We start from the raw sequence: 24,505 nt of genomic DNA on the forward strand, positions 1-24,505 counted from the left end.
TCGGGATGCATTAATCATCTCCTAAGTGGCTAGAAGTGAGAACCACAATATCACAAAACGAGCTGGCTCATCTGCAGAGTAGGAACCGAAAACCCCACAGGAATCTATTTAGTTCCTTGGCTTCATTTCTGGGACTCTTTCATCCTTCATTGTGGGTGGGCCGCCCACCGAGAAAGCCGCCTGCTGGCCTCTGCCCACTCTGACATTTAAACTATCCGGTCCAAACGCACAGTGGCCGGACTGCTCTGGTGAAGCAGCACATGGTCAGCTGACATCTTCTGCTGTCATTTGGGCCTTGGCGACTTCCTGATGACAGCACCTGCTTCTTTCCCACGGGGAACCACTTGGGGACCACTTTCCATGGGGAGGGCAAAGCCATTTGCTGGTCAACCACTGACATCCAATGTAACTTTTGTCTGAAAAAGCAGCCAAGCATGTTCTCAAACTTGAGAAAATCCAAGAGGGAGGGTCAATGCACAGACTGTTGGGCCCAGCCCTAGAGTTTCTGACTGAGCAGGTGTTGGTGGGGCTCCCATGTCTGCATTTCTATCAAGGTCTCAGCTGATGCTGAGGCTCGGAGTCTGAGGACCACATGTGGAGACGCACTTCTTGAAATAATGCAATTCCCCTTCCTCTGTTTCCATGGCACCTTCTACTTCCTGTCAATCCATTTGGGCTGCTGGAAGGGAGTAATGCAGACTGGGGGCTTAAGGAACAGACAGTTGTCTCTCACAGCTCCAGAGGCTGGAAGCCCCAGATGAAGATGGCAGCAGGCCCGGCGTCTGGTGAGGACCCATCCCATCTCTTAGATGCCAGCTTTTCACAATGTCCTCACAGCAGAAAAGGTAAGGGAGCCGTCTGGGGACGCTGCTGTCAGGTCATAATCCCATCCATAAGGACTCCACCCTCATGACCCACCACCTCCCAGAAGCCCCACCTCCTCATACCATTTCATTGCAGGTTAGTGTCTCAACTGAGGAAGTGGGGTATGAGAGACACAGACATCCCATCCACAACATATTCCTTCCAGTACTATAATCATTCAGTTATGATGCTTTATAGCACCTCTGTGCTATTGACTCCCAGAATCCTATCTCCAGAACCCAGTGGCTTATTCAACAACTCCACCTGGATCTCTAATTAGCATCTCAATAAGCTTGGAAATCAAATTCCTTGCATTTTTTTGCCGCTTAGGAGCCCAGAGGCTGGAAATAGAAATTAGATTCAGATACAAAAATATCAGATTTACATTTCTTGCACTCCTGAGTTCGTAGACTTGCCCTGTTCACGCAAAATAGTGCACGGTCTTGTGAAGCAGCAATGTGTTCTTACATGCAATATGCCTTCCTTATTTTGGCCCTTTCTGGAGCTACCAGCAGCATTGTGTAGAAGAGGAAACGGGGAGCTGCTGCGGCTCGCTGACCTGGTGGCTGGCCCGCGGTGGGGAGGTGGGGTGAGCCACCTACTGATGACAGCCGCAGATGGCAGATTCAACAGACTACTTTGATGATGCTGCCCTCACAAGTGGCATCCTGAGATTGTGGCCCTGGAAGTCATCCTTCATGCCTCGGGGTCTCAGGGTCATCTCTGTTCCTACTGGCAGGTGAGCAGGGAAAGGAAGGGGCTGAGAGAGGCCACTGGCCAGCGAGTCCCATAGGTATCACGTCCACATCCTCTCTATAAGCTGCACTGGCCCTGTATCTTGGCCCATGTGAGCCCACTCGGAAGGGCTGGATCGGTCCAAATCTAGGCAGGAGACAGAAGCTACAGGTGACTTGGAGGAGGCTGTGGCAAAGAAACTCTTTACAAAGGTGTGGGCAGGGCTACAGAAACCAACAGAGACAGCACAGCACGCCAGAGATACAGGGGTAGAGGGTCAAAGAGCATCTCCAAAATCCAGGTCCAGCCAGAACCACAGAATGGGAGCTGGTTTAGAATTAGGGTCTTTGCAGTTATCAGCTGAAGTGAGGTCATACCAGCTTACCGTGGGCCACGGAGGGCTGGTGTCCGCATGGGTAGAGAAGAGGATGAAGAGGCAAGCGCCTGAGGGTGATGTGGGGCACAGGCAGAGGTGGACAGATGCGGCCACACGCCAGGGAACGGCAAGGACTGTGGCCACCGGGAATGGGCAGAGGCAAGGCAGGGACTCTCCAGACCCCGGAGCCTTCAGAGGGAGCAGGGCCCTCCCCACACCCTGGTTTTGGACTTCCGGCCTCCAGAACTGTGGGGGAGCAGGATTACTTTAGCCCCACAGTGTGTGGTCATCTGTGATGGCAGCCCCGGATGCTGGTGCAGTTTGCCACCCCTGCAAGAGCCAGGCGAGGGACAGCTACTGGAACCCAGCAGGGGCGCTGCCCCTTCGGGGATACCTGCCTCCAGGAGCTAGGACCTCGCTGGAGGGCGCAGCCACTGTCAACCTCCAAGCTTGTGGGAAGGGGCCCAGAGACTGACGTCTCTCCCCTCGCCCCCTGCCCACTGGAGTCTCCCATGGCCTCAGCCCCCCAGGGGAAGTGGGGATGGCCAGGCCTGGTAAAGTGACCCCAAAGGCTGGCCTCCCAGGGCGGGAGGAGAAGATAGAGAGATGTGAAAGGATGTGTAGGAATTTCCAACACAGAGACCTTCTCTCAGCATTTTCCTATCTTCTTAGTCTAGGGTTAATGTTGAAAACTTTGTGTGAATCACAGAACCCTCTTAAACTCTAGCAAGATCCCTAGAGAAGTACAAGCTCTTCCCTGAGGCACCCCTGCAATCTCTCCCGTGCATCTTCTGCACATCTTCCCTTGTGCACTGTGCCTCTGGGTGGTGGTCCTCCTGCCACGGGGCCTTTGCACTTGCCTTTTCTTCTGCCTGAAGGCTCCTCCCCTATTCATCTGCGATTTGTCCCTCTTGTCCTCTTGGTCATGAAGATAGTGGTTCTCCACAGGGGGCCACTGTGTCCCCTGGGGAACATCTGACAATCCTTGGAGATCTTTTTGGTTGTCACAACTAGGGGAAGAATTGTCACAGCTAGAAGATGTGCTACTAGCATCTAATGGTTGAGGCCAGTGATGCTGCTTGACATCCTGCACTACATGGACAGCCCCCAACAAAGAATCAGCAGATCCTAAATGTCAGTGTGCTGAGGCTGACAGATGCTGCCTTACTCAGAGGTAAGCTTCTCAGAGGCCTTTTCTCCAACGTTCCTATTCAGATCACAACTCCCCCAGAACCCTCCCCTGCTTTATTCTTCTAGTTTATCATGTATTACCCTCACATATGCTATGAATGTTACCTATTTATTGTGGTTATTATTTGTCCTCTCTTTCTAGAACATAAACTCTGGGATGACAAAGATTTTTGACTGCTTTGTTTGGTTTTCAGTGTTTTTTCAGTGATTAAAATAGTACCTAGTGCTCAGATATGAGGCTCACCACACACTTCCTGCTGGAGGGGCCACTGAGGCCTACCAGGTCCCACAGTGCCCCCACTGTGCACAGGTGCACACACAGGAGTATGCATGCACAGAGGCACACATGTACAGGTGCATGGTACACACATGAAAAGCTGCACACAAGGATGTATGCACATACAGGTGCACACACACAGAGGTGCATGCACGCACAGGTGCACACACATACAGGTGCATGCACATACATGTATATGCATGCTCAGATGCACACACATACAGGTGTATGCATGCATGGGTGCACACACATACAGGTGCCGACACAGGTGCATGCACATACAGGTGCATGCATGCACAGGTGCACACACACACAGGTGCACACACATACAGGTGCATGTAGGCACAGGTGCACACACAGGTGTATGTATGCACAGATGCACGCGAGGAGGTGGGTTTTCACTGGTGATGGTATGCTGTGTAAGAGCAAACACTCACTGAGCATTTACACTGAGCCAGGAGCCACTTAGAGAGTTCACATGGATGATCTCAGTGAACTCTGGTCAGGAACACATGAGGGAGTTACTTTATCTTTTGAGTCATACCCACATTTCAAGTGAAGAATCAAAGTCACAGAGAGGTGATGTAACTTCCCCAGCATCACACAGCAGGTAGTCAGTGAGCCACACAGATAGTCAACCCCAACCCTCTGCTCCCACTGGCTCTGTGAGGATGGAGCTGTTTGGTTCTGATTCTTCCCTCTTTCCTACTGTGGGTGGTCTCTATTCTCCCCTCCTGCTGATGGTGGACCGGGCCCCATGATGAGCTTTGGCCAGGACAATGTGAACAGAAGAGACAGCTGAAAAGTCCCAGCCCAGGCTTTAGAGGTGCCACACATTTCGGGCAATCTTTGTGCACTCTGCCATGAGCGGCAGTTCCCTGAAGCAGCTGCGGCCGTTCAGCTGGCCCTGGAACGAGACCCAGGAGCCCAACCTAGCCCCACCTGCAGGGAATGGTCAACCCTAGCTGAGCCCACAGACCCCAACTGGCCTGCAAATGCATGAGCAAGAAGAAACGATCAGTGTTAAAACCACATGAACGTTGGGGCCACTGGTTATGCAGCACAGTTGCCTGGCTTATTCTGCTAAGTGCTCAGGGGCAGATGCACCAGCCTGTCACTCTCAGGAGCTTCCATGCTCCTCCCTGCCTTGTCACCACTCCTGGCATCTTATCCTTTGTCTCTCCTCCTCAGGAAACAGTGAGGCCGGGGTTGGGAGGACGAGGAGATGGCGAGTCCTGCTCCCAGGTTCAGGAAGGGGCACAGTGGTTTTGGGGAGCCTCCTTGGAGCGCTTCTCATCCTGGAGCAGTAGCGTTTGCGTGGTCACCCAGTTTTGGGTGTTCGGACCCCGTTCCTTTCTCCATGTCCTGTCTCCCATGAACCGTCTGGCCCCTCTGGCTTCCGTGTGCAGACAGCCTTCCTCCACGGCTGCCGTAGGGAGGCGCTCCATCTCAGGAAGGCCTGGTGCCCGCCGGGGGTTCCAGCATCACTGAAGGTGTCATAGTGGCTCTTCTGACATCTTAGTGGGACAAGGAAGGGAGACCAGCAGGGCCTGAGGCCAGCTGTGTTTCTGGGGTGAGGTCTGGGCACCTCCCTTCTTTGCCCTTCCTGCCTCTCACTGTGGCGGCCAAACGGGATTCCCACGTCCCACGGCCTTGGAAGTCTGTTCAGCGATTACGTGCACTTTATCCAGCTGACAGTGCAGAACGCTGCCAAGACTTGGAAGCGCCACGCGGTCTCGGCTCAGGAACCCTGTCCTCTCGGAGGTGTCTATGCTGGGCCAGGCCTGGCTGGGAGGAGGGGGGACAGGGCAGGGTTGGGAGGCCAGAAGGCCCAAGGGAGAGGCTGGGAGGGGAGGCTGGGCTGTGATGCTGACTGGGGCACTCGGGCTCAGGGAAGGGGAGGAGAGCGTCCACGTGGCCTCCAAGTGTGGCAGGGAGCACACTTGCCTGGGATGTGTGGCAGATGCCGCCCGCCCTACACTGTGTCTCCTTCGTCCACCGAACAAGGACTCCTTTCAGCCACCACTTCTGTGCCCTGCCCTGCTCCAGGCACATGTCTTAGTGCTGAGATGGGACGTGAGAGGTCGGACAGTGCTCTCCAGAGGTTCCATTTCGGGAGGACAGCCACAGATGAGAACAAGCAAGCAAGGAAGCCACCGTGGGCAGCCCACACCACGAGCAAAGTGGACGAATGACCCATGATGGGGAACGAGCACAGAGCAGACCTCTCTGGGAGGTGACGTTTGTCAGACGGAATCATCACTGGCAGGAAGGTGGCAGCCATGCGGGATCGGGGGGAGGAAGATCCCAGGAGAGAGAAACGACGAGATGAGCGAGCACTTATGAAGTGTCTGCTGTATGCCAGACTCTGCGCTGAGCGCACATGTACTTTCATCCTCACACACGCCACTGTGCAGGGGAGGACACTGCAGCACAGAGAGGCTGAACATCTTCTCCAAGGTCACACAGCTAGTGGCCCTTGGACTTGGATGGAAAGCAGTGGTCTCACTCCAGAAATGCTCCTCTCTTTTTTAAAAATGATCTTTGCCAATTTGGTGAAAACTTACCTCTGTTCTTTTGCTTTTGAATTAAAAAGAACAGTGGATATAGAGACATTTCTTGGGGTCTGTGAATGGCTCTTCCTTCTGTGACGTCTCCGAGCCACGGCGCTCACCAACAAGAAACTTATTAGACTCAATCCTCTCCTTCTCTCAGTAGGAGTCAGTGTCACATCATCATGCACAACGACTCATGTGATTTTAAGAGCAGAGCTGCATCTCGGGCCCCTCAGCACGTGCCATTCTTTACATGGAAATTTAGGAGCAACATAGTTCTTTTCTTTTTTTAAGATTTTATTTATTTATTCATGAGAGACACAGAGAGAGAGGCAGAGACACAGGCAGAGGGAGAAGCAGGCTCCAAGCAGGGAGCCCGATGGGGAACTTAATCCCAGGATTCCAGGATCACAACCTGAGCCAAAGGCAGATGCTCAACCACTGACCCACCCAGGTGCCCCAACATAGTTCTTTTTGAAGAAAAAAAAAACCCTTTGGTTTTCTCTGAAATGTTATGGAGAAATTTTTGACATCTCAAAGCTGGATGTATCTAAGACACACAACCTGATGCTTTGATACACACACACACACCATGAGACAATCCCCACGGTCCAGCTCAATAGCGCACACTGCTGCTGACATGGTTCTTGTTGCATGTGTGGACGTGTGTGTGCTGAGAAGGATGAATACAGTATCTGTTCTCCTAGCAAATGCCCAGTGCTCACGATGGTGAGCAGGGCTCCCTTTTGCCCCCTTACACGGTGCACAGTCCCAAAACAGGGCTGGGTCTGTTGTAGAAGCACAAGGGTGGTGGGTGGATGTGCGTCAGGGAAGCAGGCTGGGATGCGCCATGTAGGGACACCATGGCATCTCACAGCTGCCAGGAGAATTGGGTGAGAAATCCTGCAAATGTAGGAATTAGCCCAGTGCCCCCACACGACGGGTGGGCAGGTGGCGCCAGGCCCAGCAGATGGGGAATCTGCAGAGGGTTGGGCAGACAGGGTGACTTAACCCCAGAAGTGTGTGTACAGGGGCTTTGGTTTCTCATGCCTTGAGGAGGAGCATGGAAAGAAGCTTCCAGAGTGATAGCCTGAAACAGATCTGACCTCCCTCCAGTAGCTGTTGCCCTGGGTCAGTCCCACCCCCCAGGGGGCCATCTGCCTGACCTCCCTCCACGATGTCACTTGAGATCCTCAAGTCCTGGGATCCAGGACACAAGGCATAGACGGTCCTGTGATGATGGGACTGGGTGCCCCACTGCTTCTCTTTGACCCCCCCCCCAGCCTGGCAGAGCTACAGGGGGGCAATAGCCGCCATTGCCTGAACACAGTGCCGTCACCTGGCACTCCCACTCTGTCACCAGGAGTGAGGAGCAGAGGCTGTACGGGCCGACTTGGGCGGGGTGTCCTGAAGCCCTGGGGCCAGGCTCCCTGGCCGCGACCACATCTGACTCCCCTCTGGGAGCTCAGGCATCAGATGCAGCAGCAGGCCAGCCGGTCTGGGCCTCGAGCAAGTGTACTGTATTTATCCGACAGGTGTTTTCCTCTTCTGATTTGGGATCACTCCATTTAAGCTTTCCACACAGCAGGTGCCCATTTCCTTGCCAATTACCCGCTGGCTTCATAGCCAACTGCAGGGCCACATCCTCCTGGGAGAAGCAGGGGCACAGGCTTGCCGGAGATGAGAATTCAGACTTCATCGCCTCCTCTTGGCCTCTGGCTCCATCAAGGGAGGTCATCGCTTTGGCTAATGTCACCAGGAAAAACCAAGGAGTCCCTAGTACCAAGACAGGCCCTAGAAAATTGCCAACACACTTCACGGAATGAACCAGCACGTGATTCAATGTATGCCGCTAGGATGCGGTTACTTCACGTACCACAAGGCAGAGAGCTCTGAGAGGACCCTGTGCTCTGTTGTGTCTGCAGGACACGTCTTTGTCTCAAAGAAGCTGACGTGTGGACAGATGTGCACAGCAGACACTCTGTGGTGGTTCTGGGGGCTGGGGATGCTTGACCTTGTCATGCATGCCCTCCCTGTTATTGTTCATGAGACCTTTTTGGATGGAACCCTGCCTTTCCTGGGACACAGCTCTTTCTCCTCTAGATTGGAAACCCACAGACGCTTATGGAGTTCCCAGAATCCAGCAATCCTCAATGCACATTGTGATGCTTGCAAACCCAAACCCTGAGCACTGAGCGCCCTGTAGACCAGAAGCCTCGGCACTAGGCCACTTACATTTCCCAGATGCCCTCCAGTCAGGGACACATGAGGGCAGAGGGGAAAGGAGGAAACAGGCAAAGCTGTGTAAATGCTGTGGCCCATCTCTGCAAGGCACACCAGGACGCACCACCCTTCTATGTACATGATCCTATCAGTGTCGAGAAAGGCATAGAAGGAGGGCGGGCAGGTCAACACTGATCCCTGGAGGGCTGGGGGGGCTGGCAGGTGTGCTGTAGGCATCTGTGTATAGATTTTCCAGTTAAAAAACTGTGGTTAAAAAAAGTTTGCGTTTCGTGATCCCATTTTTTTACAAAATTATAGCTCTATATATGGATATGCATAGATGTGTCAAGAGAGATGTGTAAAAAATGATCACCAAACTGTTTTAATAAGAAACCACGTATTGTTTGATTCCATTTATATGAAATGCCCAAAAAAAGGCAAATCTATAGAGAAAGAAAGTGGATTAGTGGTTGCCCAGGGCTAGAGGTGGGGATGAGGATTAACAGTAAATGGGATGATAAGATATTCTAAAATCAGGTCATGGTGATAGTTACTCAGCTCAGTAAATTTACTAAAACATCACGGAAGTCTACATAAGTAGATAAGTTGTAATTCTAATGTTTTTAGCCACACTGTGAATACCACCCAGATTATGCCCATCGGTGCTCCACCTGCAGCCCCGTCTTACCTCATAGGGCTATCCAGGGATTCCCTGAGCCAACCAGGGTCAGAGTTAAGTCCTTCCATGTGTTGGATGGAGTCCTGGCTCTTAGGGGATTTGCAAAACGGTCATAAAGATGCCAAGGATTGGGGATGAGACTGCGGATGGGGCAGAGTGGGGGCTGGCTCTAGATCCAACCAAGTGCCTTCTCCCTACTTTGGCCTTGCCAAGAAAATGAGGTGATTTGGCCACAAGAAAGTGAGGTGACTGTCCAGCAAGAAACAGAGCGCAGTTCCCTGAGAGTAGTGGCTCTAATGGCAGAAATTCTGCCCACCAGGGGATGCTTCTCTGTCTGGAGACACGTGTGGTTGTCACCACCCCGGGAGTGCCATAGACATGTGCTGGGTAGAAGCCAGGATCACTTCTTGTGCACAGGATAGCCCCCTAATGAAGATTACCTGGCACAAAGCATTGGTAGTGCTGACATTGCGAACTCCTCCCTGAGGCCAGATCTTTGCCATCCAAAGAGGAGCTGTTCGCCACGGCAGCCAGGGAGACCGACACATACCCTACACATCAGATACACACTGGATTCGGAAGGCTGGGTACCAATAAATATGACATGACACTCATCATTTTTATATTGATCACATGTTGAAATGATCATGTTTTCAATATAATGGGTTAAATACATGTATTTAAAGCAATTAGTTTTGGGATGCCTGGGTGGCTCAGTCACTTGAGCGTCTGCCTTCAGCTCAGGTCACAATCCCAGGGTCTTGGGATCAAGCCCCACATAGGGGTCCCTGTCCAGCGGGGAGTCAGCTTCACCCCCTGCTCCTCGCCCTGCTTGTGCTCTCTCTCTCTCTGAAGTAAATAAATAAATAAAAATCTTTAAAATAAAATAAAACAATTAGTTTCACCTGTTCTTTCTTTTCTGAATGTGACCGCTGGAGAAATTTAAACCACATGCATGGCTCACGTTGCACTTCTCTTGGACAGTATGGTTCAGAACTTCATGCCCTCCCTGCTCTTTTCAGACCTCCCATAAGGCATTGTAGATTTGGGGCTGCCAGTAAATCACTCTTGGGGGAATTAGGAAAAAGCTCTCTTCCTTGAGATGTTGAGAATATGCTGGTGTTGCTGGGATCCCTTGCTGCTGCTGGACGGTTGTCATAACCTAGATGGCTTGCATGTCCCCCCGTGACTGTGGCCCTGAGTGCAGTGAGCGGTAGTGGCTGGGCGGGTCCTGTGGTTTTCAGGGAAGGATCTTTCCACCCCATTCCCCACACTCAGCAGTTTGTAAGATTCTCTTCTACTTACATGTGCTGCTTTCAACACCAGAGAAGCGTGTTGCTCTGATGCTGTGTCAGACCCATTTGAGAAAAAAAAAGCATTATCTTGTTGCTTGCTTTGGATCTTTATGTTTTCTTCTGGGTGTGTTTGCAGGATTACAAAACATATGGAGAAAGACCAAGTGGTTCATTTCTGGTTTGGAGAAACCCTCATGCTGTGTTATTCTTTTTTTTTTTTTTTTTTATGCTGTCTTATTCTTGAACAAGCATTGTGGGTACATTATCACAGCAAATATTGGTGGGAAAGACCACACATTAGGGTCATTCCCTCAGGAAACTTACGCTCTAGAGCAGAGATTGCTCTAGGCAACCTTTTTCTTGGAAGGATGAAATAACAAATGTGTTAGATCTGCAGGTCAGGTGGTCTCTGTCAAAACTGTGTGACCCTTGCAAGAGCCACCATAGACAATATAAAAATAGGTTTAAGCAGTCATGTTCCAATAAAGCTTTATTGACACAACAGAGTGGGCTGGATTTGACTCATGGTTCATGGTCTGTCTTATCAGTGGTTTCAATAGCTGCCCCATGGACCAGACTCACAGTGCAGATGTGTTTTTTACCCATTAAAAAAATTGTAATTGGTTGCCGATGATGAAAAACAAGTGATCTTTACATAAAATCCAAATCTGTAGTTTCTCTTGAAGAGCCAGCAATACTGAACTCACATTTACTCATGGCCACGATTAACTGTAGCTGAATACCTCTGCCCCTCTAGCCCAGGCTGCGTCTGGCTTACTCCGCTCCCACTGCAATCACCTGCTTGGTTACTGTGAAGTATTTGGGGCTTGAGCCCCAATCCAAAGCATACCTGATGAAAACTGGGTTTGGAGTGATGCCAACATAGAAAGACTGAAATGGAAAAATTTAGTAACTCAACTGGAAGTGTGGTGTCCATAAACTGACTAAATGAATTTATTGTGAGGTGGGGGCTGAAACTCTTCAGGGAATGGGATGCCCAAGAGAAGTCCCCATCAGTTCAATCCAGATGATTAATGAGGACATTTACCTTGATGACATCCTCGTCTGTGGACTTGCACTCCACCGACTCGGAGATATCCATCACGGCACTGTTCTCCTCCACAGAGACCACCTTGATGGGCAGGACCACTGTCTTTCCCGTGAGGATGGCAGTGTTCAGAATTTCCGTGTCCTGCCAGAAGAACCAGACATGCTTGGGTCAAGGGAGCTAGTCAGTCAGCTTTTGGGAAGCTCCCAAAGTGCCTGCCAGGCTGTCCTTATTTAGAACAAGACCCTGTAGCACTCACCTTGGGAACTTGGGCAAAAGTGGCCATTTGGGGGGATAATTTTCCAAGAACACTGAACAATTTATTTATGATCATCTTCCTGGTTACCAACGGCAATGGTCGAAAAATACGTTTTCTCCTTTTGCAGAGACCAGGTAAAGTGATGCATTGGTTAGGTTTGGGTTGTAGGCAACAGAAACGAACTCCGGCTTGTCTGAGCAAGAAGGTGCAGCGGTGGGTTGAGAAATGTGCCTCCCCACCCAGATGCCCCTCCTCTAACCTCCAAAATGGGTGAGTCTGTTCTGTTACATATGGTCTAAGGGACTTTGCGGTTGTGAATAAATTACGGATCTTGAGGTGGGCAGATTACCCTGGGTTACCTGGGGCAGACCCAACAGAATCATGAGAGTCCTCCTAGGAGGTGATCACGAGGGTCAGAGGAAGAGGGGGTGAGGCAGGCACAGAGGCAGAGAGGCAGAGATCAGAAAGATAGGATCATAACCTGAGAGAGGTGGGGGTCCCCAGGAGCTAGCTCCCCTAGAGCCTCCAGAGGAAACCCAGCTCTGCTGCTACCTTGATTTTAGCTTCATAGGACTCATTTCTGACTTCTGATGTCCTGAGCTGTAATTTATTAAGTTGGTGTTCATCTGGTACCCGCAATAGGAAACAAACACAGGTTCTTCTCGGTTGGATCCTGTGCCACCCCAGGGTCAAAGGAAAAGCTAGAGTGGGCCTTGGAAATGCAGACCCTCAGCCAGCTTCCAAGATATTGAGAACTGGAAAGAGAGTGGGGCGGAGTGAAGAGCTTCAATCATTTCTCCTCTAGAGTCCCTCTGCAGACGACCTATCTAAGTTCTCTGGGGGGACAGTCTGGTTGGGCTCATGGGGGTAAAATGCCCATCCATTCCTTGTCTAGGGGAGGATGGCACCCCTGTGACTCACACCATTACCTAAGACAAAAGGTCACTATTGGAAGAAGAGAGATGAAGAGCTTCCCACACAGGGAACAAGAGCAACAGTGGATGCCTGCCACGGGATCAGTGAGTCAGTCAGTTTTCTCCCCTGAAGCCCAGGACCACTACCCCCGGGTGATGGACACCAGACCCCTAGGGCACTGTCTTTCATGCAAACCAAAGAGATCTTCCTCTGCTGCCCATGGGAGCCCATTCCATCACAGCTGTGGGGACTTTGGCTCACCCTGCTCATACTGGCTTCATGCAAAATGATTAGCATCCCATGTCCCGCACATGCAGTGATTTTCAAAGTGATAAAGAAAGCACTTTCTCTTTTGAGTCTGGAGGCACTACCTGCTTGCACTTTTGTCATCCTTCCCTTTATGGCCAAATGAAGATAAAAAAATAAAAAAAGGTCTGTGGCTTTGGGACATCTATTAGCACCTTTTACCTTTGGGCCAGTTTCTCCTAAAGTCCGTCTCCAGAAGCACTGCTCTACTTTGAAGCAGGAGTTGTAAGGAAAGAGGTTTTCTCACTTCTTTCTCCAGGGAAGCAATTGACACAGAAATGACCTTTTGCATTAAACAGGAGCACAGTTGAAAGAGTCATCCGTTATAAGTAGAGTCCCAGTCTCTCTCTGATGCTTGTACCCACCAGCCAGCAGTTAAATAACCCTCTGCTGGCTCTCTCCTGGGTCCACAGGATTCCTGGCGCCGGGGCTGCAATCTGGCAGCTCCCACACTGGCCATTACAGATGCTAAGAATACCACAGAAATTCCCCAAGTCCATTTTCAGCTTCATTACAGGTAATGTGCTCAGAGCTCAGCCTTTACATTTTCTCTCTCAGAATGGTCTTTGGCTAATGGCTTCATTAAGGCAGCAAACTCCCTTGTGGATTAATTGTGATTAGCTTCCTAATGGTCACTGCAGGTGCACACATGCCCACACACACATGCACACACGCCTCCACCTAACACTTCCTATCCCTACACTGAGTTGTGTCAAGATTCAGACTGGGTGGACATGGTGTACATCTCACCAGCCAACAAAAACTGCAGGAGCAGAGAATGAATAATCATGGAGATTCCACATGGGTGGAGGAGGCGTTGGGTGTCAGTGGCTCGGACTGAGTCAAGCATCCCTATTTGAATTGTGGCCACCAGGGAGGTAGCACAGCCAGTGGGCCCGGCTGGAGAGGTGCCAGGGTGTAGGTCACCTGCTGAGTGTCTTCTGTGGGTCCCTCCAGATCCCCTCTGCCTGCACTGTGTCCCACGAGGCTGGCCAATGTGGACAGAGCTACAGTCCCCTTGCCTTCTGGCTTCTGGCCACCGTGGGACACATCATGAAACCGTGTTTCCCACACAGAGTCTATGGTTGGTGGGAACCGCATGACTAATTCTGGCCAGTTGGTTGTGAGCTGGACCCCATGTGTCACTCCTGGTCTAGAGCAGTTACCCATGTTCCTGTGGGGACTTTTCCTGAGGCAGAGTGACCAGAATTATTGCAGATGGTAGCTGCTCCATCAGCCTGAGGCTCTGAGTGGCTGTGAGTTAGGGGCCCCTCTGTGGACCAACTCCAGGGATAGAGGCCGAGCAAGAAGTAAGAGTAGGGCACCTGGGTGGCTCAGTCGGGTAAGCATCCAACTCTTGGTTTCAGCTCAAGTTGTGATCTCAGAGTCACAGGGGCCCCATGTTGGGCTCTGTGCTCAGCAGGGAGCCTGCTGGAGAGTCTCCCTCTCCCTCTGCTCCTCCCTCCGTGCTCTCTCTCAAATAAATAAATAAATGAATATTTTTAAGGAGATAAGAATAAATGCTGGATAACTTGAAGAACTTGGGCTGCTTGCTACTGCCACACATTCTACTTGCTCCTGACCGACGCAAAGGGAGACTGTCTGCTGAAACAGCAGGAGGAAGAGCCTATGATGGTAAGTTTAGTTTTGAACATTTTTATTTCAGGGACCTGGTTAGTGTGCCTATAATAACTTCGTGAGCATTTAGGGCACATTTTGATACTGGTTTTTGCTATGCACACCCTCCCCTGATGAACTGGATGCTTCTTTTAGCTCTCCAGTGTAGACTTTGGGATTTCTCGAGGTCAGGATCTATGTGTGTGCTGTGACTGAATTGTACCCCCCACCCTCAATCCATATGTCAAAGCCCTAATCCTCAGTGGGACTGTATTTAAAGATAGCATGTATCTTTCAAGAGGTAATTAAGGTTCTGTGGGGTCATAAGAGTGAGCCCAATCCAACAGGACTGGTGTCCTTATAAGAATGGCAAGTGACACCATGGATGCAGCCGTCTGCAAACCAAGGGGAGGCCTTGGGAGAAAGCAGACCTACTGAATCTCAATCTTACATTTCCAGCCTCTGGAACCACAAAAATTCTGTTGATTGAGCCCCAGCCTGCAATCTTTTATTATGGTAGACCAGAAGGCTGCAAAACGGGGCAAAGACAAGTCCTTTATCATGATCTGAGAAGCAGCCTGTGCCATCATGAAGAAAGAGGGGACAGATTCTGTTGACATAAAAACAAGCGCAATGTTACGAGAGGCAGCGATATTGGTGGATCTCAGACTCTGGGGGAGACAGAGGTGGGAAAACATGTCTCAGGGTACATCTGGAGCTGTGGGACGGAGTCCTCAGGGAGGAGCCCTGGCAGTCTCCCTAAGGTGGGCCTGGCCCATTCCAGAGGTCAGGAGGTAGAAACTCTTGCTCTACCCTCTGGTCCTTGTGAGTCAGCTGTTTTCAGATTGGACTGTAGCTTCCCACTTCTCCGACGTGGGATTATGGAAAGCAACAGCAAACACTGTGGATGCAGGGAGAACACAGAAACCCAGGCGTGGACCAGGCACGTGGGGCAGGTTGGGCAGGAGAGGTCATTTGTCTGGCCCCAAGGACCCAGGAGAGGAATGTTTCAGGATTGAGGGGAGCTTTCCTAGAGCCAAAATGTGCGTGTGAGTATATGTGTATAGTAGGCATGTGTGCATGGTATGCATGTATGTGTGCCCATGTGTGTTCATGTACACTGTGCACATGTGTGATATGTGTGTGCAGTATGCACGTGCCCATGTGTTATGTGTGTCTCTGTGCATATGTGTATGTGTGTGATATGCACGTGTGCATGTGTATGTAGTATGCATGTGCCCATGTGCCATGTGTGTGTCTCTGTGCAATATGTGTGTGCACACCCACGTGTGGTACTGACACAGCAGACAGAGGTACACATGGCTGGCTGTCCTCCCAAATCCCTCTTCAGTCAAGGCTAACTCAGTATTTAGCTGAAGTGCAGACGATTGTACTGCTTTTGGAAATCCACCCAAGGCCCCTGGACCTGGACCCAGGGGAGCACCTCCCAGGCAGGGCCGCTGGGCAGGTGAGCTGTGTGCCACCTGGTGTCACAGAAGGGAGCCCATCCTCTGCTAGCACGGTGTCCTGTTCTGTGGCTCCCGCTGCCTCCAGAGCAGGCCCACCGGCCGGTGTCCCCGCACAATGGAGTGTCCTGTGCCACCGACTGTTTGCTCTGCCCTCCTCCTGTTTTTTCTCCCCGTGCCCCCATCCAGCACCTGCTGCTCTGCTGAAAAGATCAGTAAAGTTGGGGACTTTAAATCACGGTCATTTCAAATTTGAAGAAAGCCCAAGGCTTTGGAGAAACTGCTTTGTTGTTTGAGTTGCTCTCATAAATGTAAATTGGTTTGGCTGTTTTCTGTATTTTTTTTTTATTTTTTAAATTTATTTATTTATTTTTATTTTTTTTCTGTATTTTTACAAATTGTATTTTTAATTTTTAAATCAAGAACCAATAGGGAATTACTTCTGGAACATTAGACTGAGGGCTGTGCACTGACCTGATGATGCTGGATGAGTGAAACCCCAAGGGCTCCCAGGAGGGAAGAGAAGGGCAGGCCGGTGTGGCCCATCCATGCCACGGGGAGTCATGACCTGCTGGCCTGGGCCACCGTGGGAGCATACCCTGGAACCATGCTGCAGAGTGCAAGGAGCCATGCCGAAGGCCTTCCAGTGCCTGGCTCCATCCACACTAAGTGTCCAGAACAGCGACCCGTGGAGACGGAGAGTTGCCATTGGCGGGGGGGGGGGGGGGGGGGGGGGGGGTTGGCACACAGCCACGGTTCCAGAGGCAGATGTCTAATCTGCAGGCTGATAGAAATGTTCCTGGACCCAGGAGTGGTGGTGGCGGGGCAACTCTGAGAACGAACTAAGAACCACTCCATCACTGCTTGAAGATGGTGGCTCAATGGCCTGTGGACCATCTCTCAGCACAAAAGAAGGAAGGACAGCAGAGCCCTGGGAAGGCCACGGTCGGGCTCCTGCCTGGTGTGGCCCAGGTGAGTTGCGGGGCCTCTGAGAAGCACCCAGTCCCCCTCGCCCTTGGGTCACACAGCCTGAAGTGGGATCTATAGCTTAGAGGCCGGATGCCTGGCTTCTCAACTAATGTTGGGGGTTCAAATCTCATGAAGAGTCTGAAGACAAGACCTGCTGAATCTAGAATGTTCCAGACAGGGCGGAAACAACCTCTTTCAAGGCAGATGTACCTGCGAGCCATTGGGAGGCCTTGTTAATAAAAGCCACGGGTTGCATTTGGGGAGCTCTTGCTGTATGCCAGGTGTTGCTAGTGCTGCCACGTGTACCCCAACCCATGAAGCAGAGTCTCAGTGTCCTGGGTCCACAGATGGTGAAACTGAGGCCCAGAGCTGATCAAGTGGCTTGTTCAGGGTGCTCAGCACGAAGGCGGCCTGACCAGGTTTAAATGTGCAGCACCAGGACTGGAACACCCGTTCTGATGGCCTGAGAACCTGGGACGCAACCGAGAGTCCTGGCTCTGCCCCTTTCTGGCCATTATTTAAATTCTCCAAGCATCTATCTGTTCCTTGGGCTGTGAACCTGGGGAATAATCAGTGTGGTTGTGAAGATTACCCCTGATAATATGTACGTGCGCAGGTCAGGCTCGGAACAAAGCCTGCGTTGACCAGGAGGGCAGCTGGCTCGTGTGCCAGGGAGGCGTGCGGGCCAGGCAGTCGGCACACTGAGGGCCCAGGCCTCTGTGGGGCGTGCATGTGTGCGTGTGTGTGCGTGTGTACAGAGAGAAGGTAACAGCTAGCAGTGTTGAACACACAAAATCTAGAATGACAGAATGTTACCACGTCTTGTGTTCATTTCAGGTTTTTTTTCTCTTTTGTAAAAGAGAGACAACAAAGGCTCAGCACTTTGAAATCTCAAATCTCCTCCAATCCAGATTCCTGATTTCACTCCCCAGAGGCCTCTGCCATCAGGAACTCGATGCACATCTTTGCAGTTTGTGATTTTAGACTTTTATCACATTCCCACATAGGTAAAGAAACTCCAGCATTGTTCCCTCCATTTGTTTTTTACAAACATATGTTGTATACGATTTACACCAGCAGGTCATATTGCGCTTCCATCCGTCTGCTTACTTCTTTTTTCACTCGCCGTTACGTCTCTCTGATCTGTCCGCATCCACCTGGCTGAAGCACAGATCTACACTGAGACCACATCAATCCGCTGATCTAATTCCATCTGTCTCAAAGAGCAGCTAGGTGTCCATCATATGGCTTGTCCATGTTTTACTCTTCTGTTCACCCTCTGATGGAAGTTCAGGGGGTTTCAGACTCTGCCATTACAAAGACCTCTCTCTCTCCTTCTGTGCATGCACTTGAGGCTCTCCAGCACCTCCTCGTCCCCATGGAATCGCTGGGCCGGGTAGACACATGCTTCCTCTTTGATTCTACCATATTGCTGCACACGGTCATGCTCTCAACTACATTCTGAGCAACAGTACGGGAGAGTGCCTTTTCCTGAAATTCTTGCCAACACTTGGGTGATTACGCATCAACCTGGCCAGGTGGCAGCCCCCAGTTACTCCATCAGACACGAATCTAGGTGCTAGATTCTAGGTGTGGGTAATTTGGCAGATGTGATTCATGTTCATTATCATTTGACTTTCAGGAAAACAGATTATTTTAGATAACCTGGGTGGGCCTGGTTCAATCAGTTGAAGGCTTTTAGATGTGAAGCTGAGACTTCCCAAGGAAGTAAGAAATTCTACCTGAGGACTGCCACTTCAGTTTTTTCCTGGGAGACAGCCTGTGGACCTGGAGATCTCCCTCTCTCTAAATAGGAAGATCTATATATCATGCACAGCGTGTATATGGTTCTTTCCTTCTAGAAAATGGGTCAGTGGTGGGTGAGCATGGGTGTGATAGACTGGTGGCCCATCTTGCCTTGGACTCCAGAGAAGCCACTGGATGGGGACACGAGACTATTTCTTGTTTACGTCCACACCGTTCGCTAGCTTCCAGTAACTCAGATCCAGGCTTCCTCCTTTGCTTGTGGCCAGAGACACAGTTCACTCCTGTGAAGGGTGTAAGAGGAACCAGCTGCCCTGAAATCTGTGTGTCCCCTCACACCGGCTTTGAGGGAGAAACCATGGAGGTGAATCCACACCCTTCACGGATACAGATAGAGCCCAGGATGTCCTGTGGGGTCTCCTCTGATTGTGGACTGGGACTTTAACATCTTCCCCGAAGAAGGTGGTGCAGAGTGAACTCCACTAATGGAAGTCTACAATTTACTGATTCATCATCAGTGCCAGGGTAGAGATGGCAACCATGTGCTGTGTCTTAGAATTGAGTCTTAAAAATTTGATTAATTTAAATACCTGCAGGAAGGGAAGGTGTCTGCGACAACCTTGCCTATACCTTTCACCGTATGTTAGACATGTGTAAACCGATTAACAAGAACCAGGGGCCAGGTCCTCCCGCAGTCTGCTCTTACATAGACTCAAGAGCCAAGAATGGTTTTGGAATTTGTCAGGGCTTTAAGAATATGTAACAGATACCGTATGTGTCCTTTCAAAGCCTAAAATGTCACTCTGGAGCCCCTTCCAGAAAAAACTATGCATGTCCCTGGAAAGAGGGTCACTCCCCTAAATTGATGGAGTTCTCATCCAGTGGGGGCCGCTCCCATTCCCCTCCTGCTCCTCTGGGCGCCAAGTCCTTCTGCTTTGCTGGACCGGTGCATCCACATCCTTGTGGACATGAACGCCTGTCACTACCCTGATGGATTTTCTCTGCCACAGTTGTAACCAGCTCTGCTGCACTGTGTCCTGGCTGGACTTTGACAGCTGTCCCACCACTTGCAGGACACCTGCACCCTTTGCCAGACCTGGTAGGTATGTCCTGTGATCATCTGCATTGCATACAGGAGTCCTGGATGCTCTGGACCCACGAAAAGCACTGGACACTCTAAAGCAGAAGGACTCTCACGGAACAGGAAGGGATGTACAAATTGCAGCTAATCTTATAAGTGATTCATATTTTACAGTAGTGATTATTTTTGTGGAATTTGTTTCCCCGTACGCAGTTTTAGCTCCAGGAGGGGGGGTGTGGATACCCAAATAATATGAAGCTCCTACAGCTCCTTGCAGACTGCAGTGTGGGAGACGACATTACAAAACGACCTGCTCCCAGAGAAAGATACAGAAGCAGGAAAGTCAATTTTTTCCTCCAAGTTGGCCAAAGCACTGTCAGCCGGAAGAACATGCCACAGGGCTCGCAGCAGGGCCCTCGTGACGGCAGATCCTCACGACAAGATGGGGCCCTGGCTCAGGTGGCAGGTTCTGGGGAGATGGAAGGTCTGGGTTTGGAAATCAAGAAGAGAGTCCATTTGCCAGCATTCAGGGGGCTGAGACCCTCCTTGCTTCAGTGAACACAAATCAAAGCACCCAGCTTGCTGTTTGCACACTTGCTGTCGTGCGTTCCAGGTCCTGCCCTCTCTGTGCTTTGTCTTCCTCATCTGTGAAATGGAATAATCCCACTTTCCTCTGAGAACCTGAGGAGAAGTTATGCAACCCCTGCGGGCTCAGAGCTCTGCACAAAGGTGGCCACTCCATGAACACTAGCTCCGTCCAGGAAACAACGCCCAAGAGCCATGACTCTGGATTTCAGCGTCCTATGTCAGCAGATCAGCCCTGAGCTCTCAGCTTTAGGACGGTGCGCATGCAGCCCTAACAACTGGGAACTAAATTAGCGTTGCTTGCAAGTCAATGGAGGATCCGCTTAATTAAACTTTCAATTCGATCAGGACATAACGTCAGCAGGACCCCCAGGAGCGGTGGGAATGGGCCTTGCTTGCAGGCTTCAGACCCCTGACACTGAACCCCATGATGTGAGAAAGGGGAGCCTGCTGGCACTGAGGACTCAATGGATTTGGGGTCTGGACCCGACCTCCCAAGGGGTGATGAAGCTCCCCCTTCCTGAAGGAAAGAAAGACAACTTCCCCCCATTCTTGCCTGCCTTATGGTCGTGAGGTCTGTCTGGCAGGATAATATTTTGAGAGATTGGAATAGTTGAGACACGTGGGCAGGCAAAACAGCCTCCACAAATTCCCAAGACAGCAGAGGGTTCACGAGTACTGAAAAAGCGTCTTGGCCCAAATCAGGAGGGCAAGGGGGCTCCCCCTTCCCCACCCATCTGGAGCAGAAAGTCCCCTCCCCTGGCCTTTGGACCGAGGGAGAGGGAGCATGCACCCAGTTCCTGGATGGCCCTTCCTCTGGGAAGAAGCAAGAGAAGCGGCTGTCTGGTGTCTCTATGCAGCAACATAAAAAAAAGCTTCTGAATCCCAGAAGCAACCTGAGAAAGGCAAGGGCTAGAAAAATAAATCGATTTGGTTTGGAAGAAATACAAATGAGTGACATTGTAGCACTCAGTCTCCATTATCTTCCTCCTCTTTAGTAAAGGAGCTACAGTGTTTGGGGACTGGGGTGGGAGGGGAGAGGACCCCGCTGACACACTACACTGCTCAACCTCCCTTGCAGCGAGGTGCGACCCTGGGATCTAGTCTCAGCAGGGAGCTTCTCGAGGGTGCTGCCCAGACCAGCAGCCGCAGCATCACCCGGGAACTTTAGAAATGCAGACTCTTGGGCCACACCCCGCACAAACTTAAGTCAGAAACTCTGGAGGTGGAGCCCATTGGCCTGTGTTTTATCCATCTCTCCAGGTGATCCTGATGCTGCTCAAAGCTTGAGGAGAGTTCTAGTCCAAATGTAAGTGGAAATATTATGTGGCACTTTAGGACATCTGCTTGATGGAAGCTAGACTCTTTTTGTTGTTGTTGTTTTTCCTTTTCCCAGTTACCTAGAATACAGATACAGGAATGTGAGCAGCCAGCTTGGACCATGAGACAAACCTGGAAGTGAAAAACACTCACCGAGTGTGGTGGGGTAGAGAGATAAGAGAAGCCTAAATCTCCCATAACTAAGGAGTAGCCCTAGACTTATGTATGTGAGATAAAATTTCCTTATGTTTTAGTTATTGGTTTTGAGACTTTTCTGTTAAACTTGGCCAAACCTGAGTCACTTGCATGTAGCACCCTTCCATGAGAAGGCCAGGGTGCTAGCTGGTGGCCTGCATGTTGGGAAGGGCAGGGGATGGTTGCAATGCCATTGTTGTCAGTTGAGCAAGGCAGACAGGAGGGCATTCTAAGAGCAGACCTCAAGCAGAGCCTGACAAGTCACCCTAATTTGCAATAGCAAAAAAAAAAAAAAAAAACCAAAAAAAAAAGACTGCGAAAGGGCATTCATTTTCTCAATTCAAGGCCGCCTAGTTAAAATGATGCACAGGCTGCCCGGCAATCAACTGGTATGCTGATTAATGAAGGTGTCTGAAATGAAGGTTCTGGATTCAGGGCAGATGAGTCCAGAGAAGAGCCATCAGATAAACAAACTGACTTTGTTACATGTGACCAGCAATTTACATAACCCTGTGATTAAGAATATATTATGGACACACACTGGGATTGCAGGGGCGGCCTTTCAAAATCCCAGCCACTGATGTGGTTTCCCATCTAACCAGGCTAGCGCAGATACCCTGCTCTGCTGCATGGCCTGGTCTGATGGTCCTTCTCATCAGGGAGGGAGGGGAACCTTGTTACCGGCCGGCTTGCAAGCGGCAGGCCTGATGGAACAGGATTGGAGCCAGCCAGATTGGAGCTGCCGCCTCCTCTGTGCCCATTTCCTAACGAACCAATGCCTCAGGGTTCCGTGCACGATATTCTGGTAAAATTGATTTTTAAAATGCTTGGGGAGATGCCAGTGGGGAATGCACAGCTGATGGGGTCATGCAAACTAACACTGCTGTAATTTCCTCCTTGCAACTGCTCTGGGTCCTCTAGGAGCAGTCAGAGCCAGGAGGTGGAGGGGCAGGGAGGGGAGGTGAGCTCACTGCCCCAGGAGGGTTCCCCTGATGCTGCGGGGAGCAGGAGGGACGACCGCCTCCACCAAGAAGGTGATGGGCCCTCCATGTGTGGCTGTGCTCGGTAGATTTCCCCGTCTGGCACCTCTGCCTGGCTTCACCTGGCAGTCCCTTCCCTAAATCTTAGCCCCGCAGGGTGGTACGCAGGACCCCCCAGGTAGGGCCCAGGTCTGACAGCAGGAAGCATCTTGGCCTCTGTTCCAGGCAAAGTGCAGAGGTGCTGAGCAAGAATAAGGCAGCTCTTGCGTCCCAGGTGACAGCCACAAATCCCCAGAAAGACTCTTATTCATGGGGTGTCTGCCAGGGGTCCAGCGGCCAGCGTTCACAGCAGTGATGACCATCATCAACATCCTGCAAGTGACTTCTGGGGATTCACCCCAAAGATACAGATGCAGTGAAACCCCGAGACACCTGCACCCCGATGTTTCTAGCAGCAATGTCCACAGTAGCCAAACTGTGGAAGGAGCCTCGGTGTCCATCGAAAGATGAATGGATAAAGAAGCTGTGGTCTATGTATACAATGGAATATTCCTCAGCCATTAGAAACGACAAATACCCACCATTTGCTTCAACGTGGATGGACCTGGAGGGTATCATGCTGAGTGAAGTAAGTCAATCGGAGAAGGACAAACAGTGTATGTTCTCATTCATTTGGGGAATATAAATAATAGTGAAAGGGAATATAAGGGAAGGGAGAAGAAATGTGTGGGAAATATCAGAAAGGGAGACAGAATATGAGAGACTCCTAACTCTGGGAAACGAACTAGGGGTGGTAGAAAGGGAGGTGGGTGGGGGTGGGGGTGACTGGGTGAAGGGCAGTGAGGCACTTGACGGGATGAGCACTGGGTGTTATTCTATATGTTGGCAAATTGAACTCCAATAAAAAATACATTTATTAAAAAACATCCTACAAGTGTGGGTTTCATCTGTGCGAGGTTTCTAGGGTTGCTGGTAGAGTACCACAAACGGGGTGGCTCAGCCTACGGGGCCATGTTCTGTGACCGTCTGGAGGTCCGGCAGAGGATCCAGCCCTGCCTCCTCCAGCTCTGGTGTCTCCTGCCGAGTGGATACGTGGCCCCTCCCTGCGCGTGTCTGTGTCCAGACTTCCCTGTTGTCCTGAGGACGTCAGTCCTAGTGGATTAGGGCCCACTTTAAGGACTTCATCTTGGGTCGGTGACCCCCATACAGACCCCACTTCCAACTTAGGTCACATTCCTAGGTGTTGAGGGTGAGGACTTTGGGGGCATAATTAAATCCACAGGACGCCTCTCTACCCTCTGCAGAGAACTTCCGTGTGGATCCTCGCCACGTTTGATGTGCAACACGGCAGAGCAGAAAGGGTGGATGTTGCCATTATGGGGAAATAGGCCCGGAGGACTTTCACTCAAACCCTCCCACCTCCTGATGGCCAAGCCCCTTTATGTGAGCTCCCAGGAGACACTGAGCTGGGCCCGTTGGCACTGTCGTCACTGGTAAAAATACCACCCCCCATGGCCACTGCATAGTTTTGAGTATCCTCAAGAACTGCACAGTGTTCCAGGCATCTTTGCCTGTCCTGATGTATTTACTCCTCCTGACACCCCGGGGGAGGCAGGTACCCTGATTCTCCCCACCTCACAGGGTCAGGAACGGAGCTGCAGGAGGGGAGCCCACTGCCCAGGAATGCACAGGTGTGGGCAGGTGTGGCCCTTGGGAGGGGAGGCCACCATGTCCCTAACCCCAATCTCTCTACAAATACCATGAACTGACTTTGAAGAAGCAAGTGCAAGCATTATACCTTTCAG

General features: G+C 51.0%; 1 protein-coding gene and 1 long non-coding RNA gene across 3 annotated transcripts in view; one reads left to right on the forward strand and one right to left on the reverse strand.

Moving 5' to 3' along the window:
* Positions 1–24,505, reverse strand: part of TMEM132C (transmembrane protein 132C) — a 301,608-nt gene that overhangs the window by 13,464 nt on the left and 263,639 nt on the right. Inside the window, exon 5 of the mRNA XM_072802147.1 lies at positions 11,244–11,387. Within this exon, the coding sequence (XP_072658248.1) occupies positions 11,244–11,387 (144 nt within the window). The remainder of the gene's footprint in view (positions 1–11,243; positions 11,388–24,505) is intronic.
* On the forward strand, positions 1,090–23,484 carry LOC140619164 (uncharacterized). 2 transcript variants are annotated; one of them, XR_012019093.1, is made up of 7 exons: positions 1,090–1,603; positions 2,990–3,149; positions 11,630–11,772; positions 12,398–12,521; positions 13,137–13,240; positions 14,231–14,358; positions 17,613–23,484. It is a non-coding gene; the product is annotated as an uncharacterized lncRNA (long non-coding RNA). The 2 variants fall into 2 exon arrangements; XR_012019092.1 differs by lacking the exon at positions 17,613–23,484 and adding an exon at positions 16,230–16,509 and having other exon boundaries at positions 1,091–1,603.

Source organism: Canis lupus, chromosome 27 (assembly GCF_048164855.1).
Source record: "Canis lupus baileyi chromosome 27, mCanLup2.hap1, whole genome shotgun sequence".
NCBI lineage: Eukaryota > Metazoa > Chordata > Mammalia > Carnivora > Canidae > Canis > Canis lupus.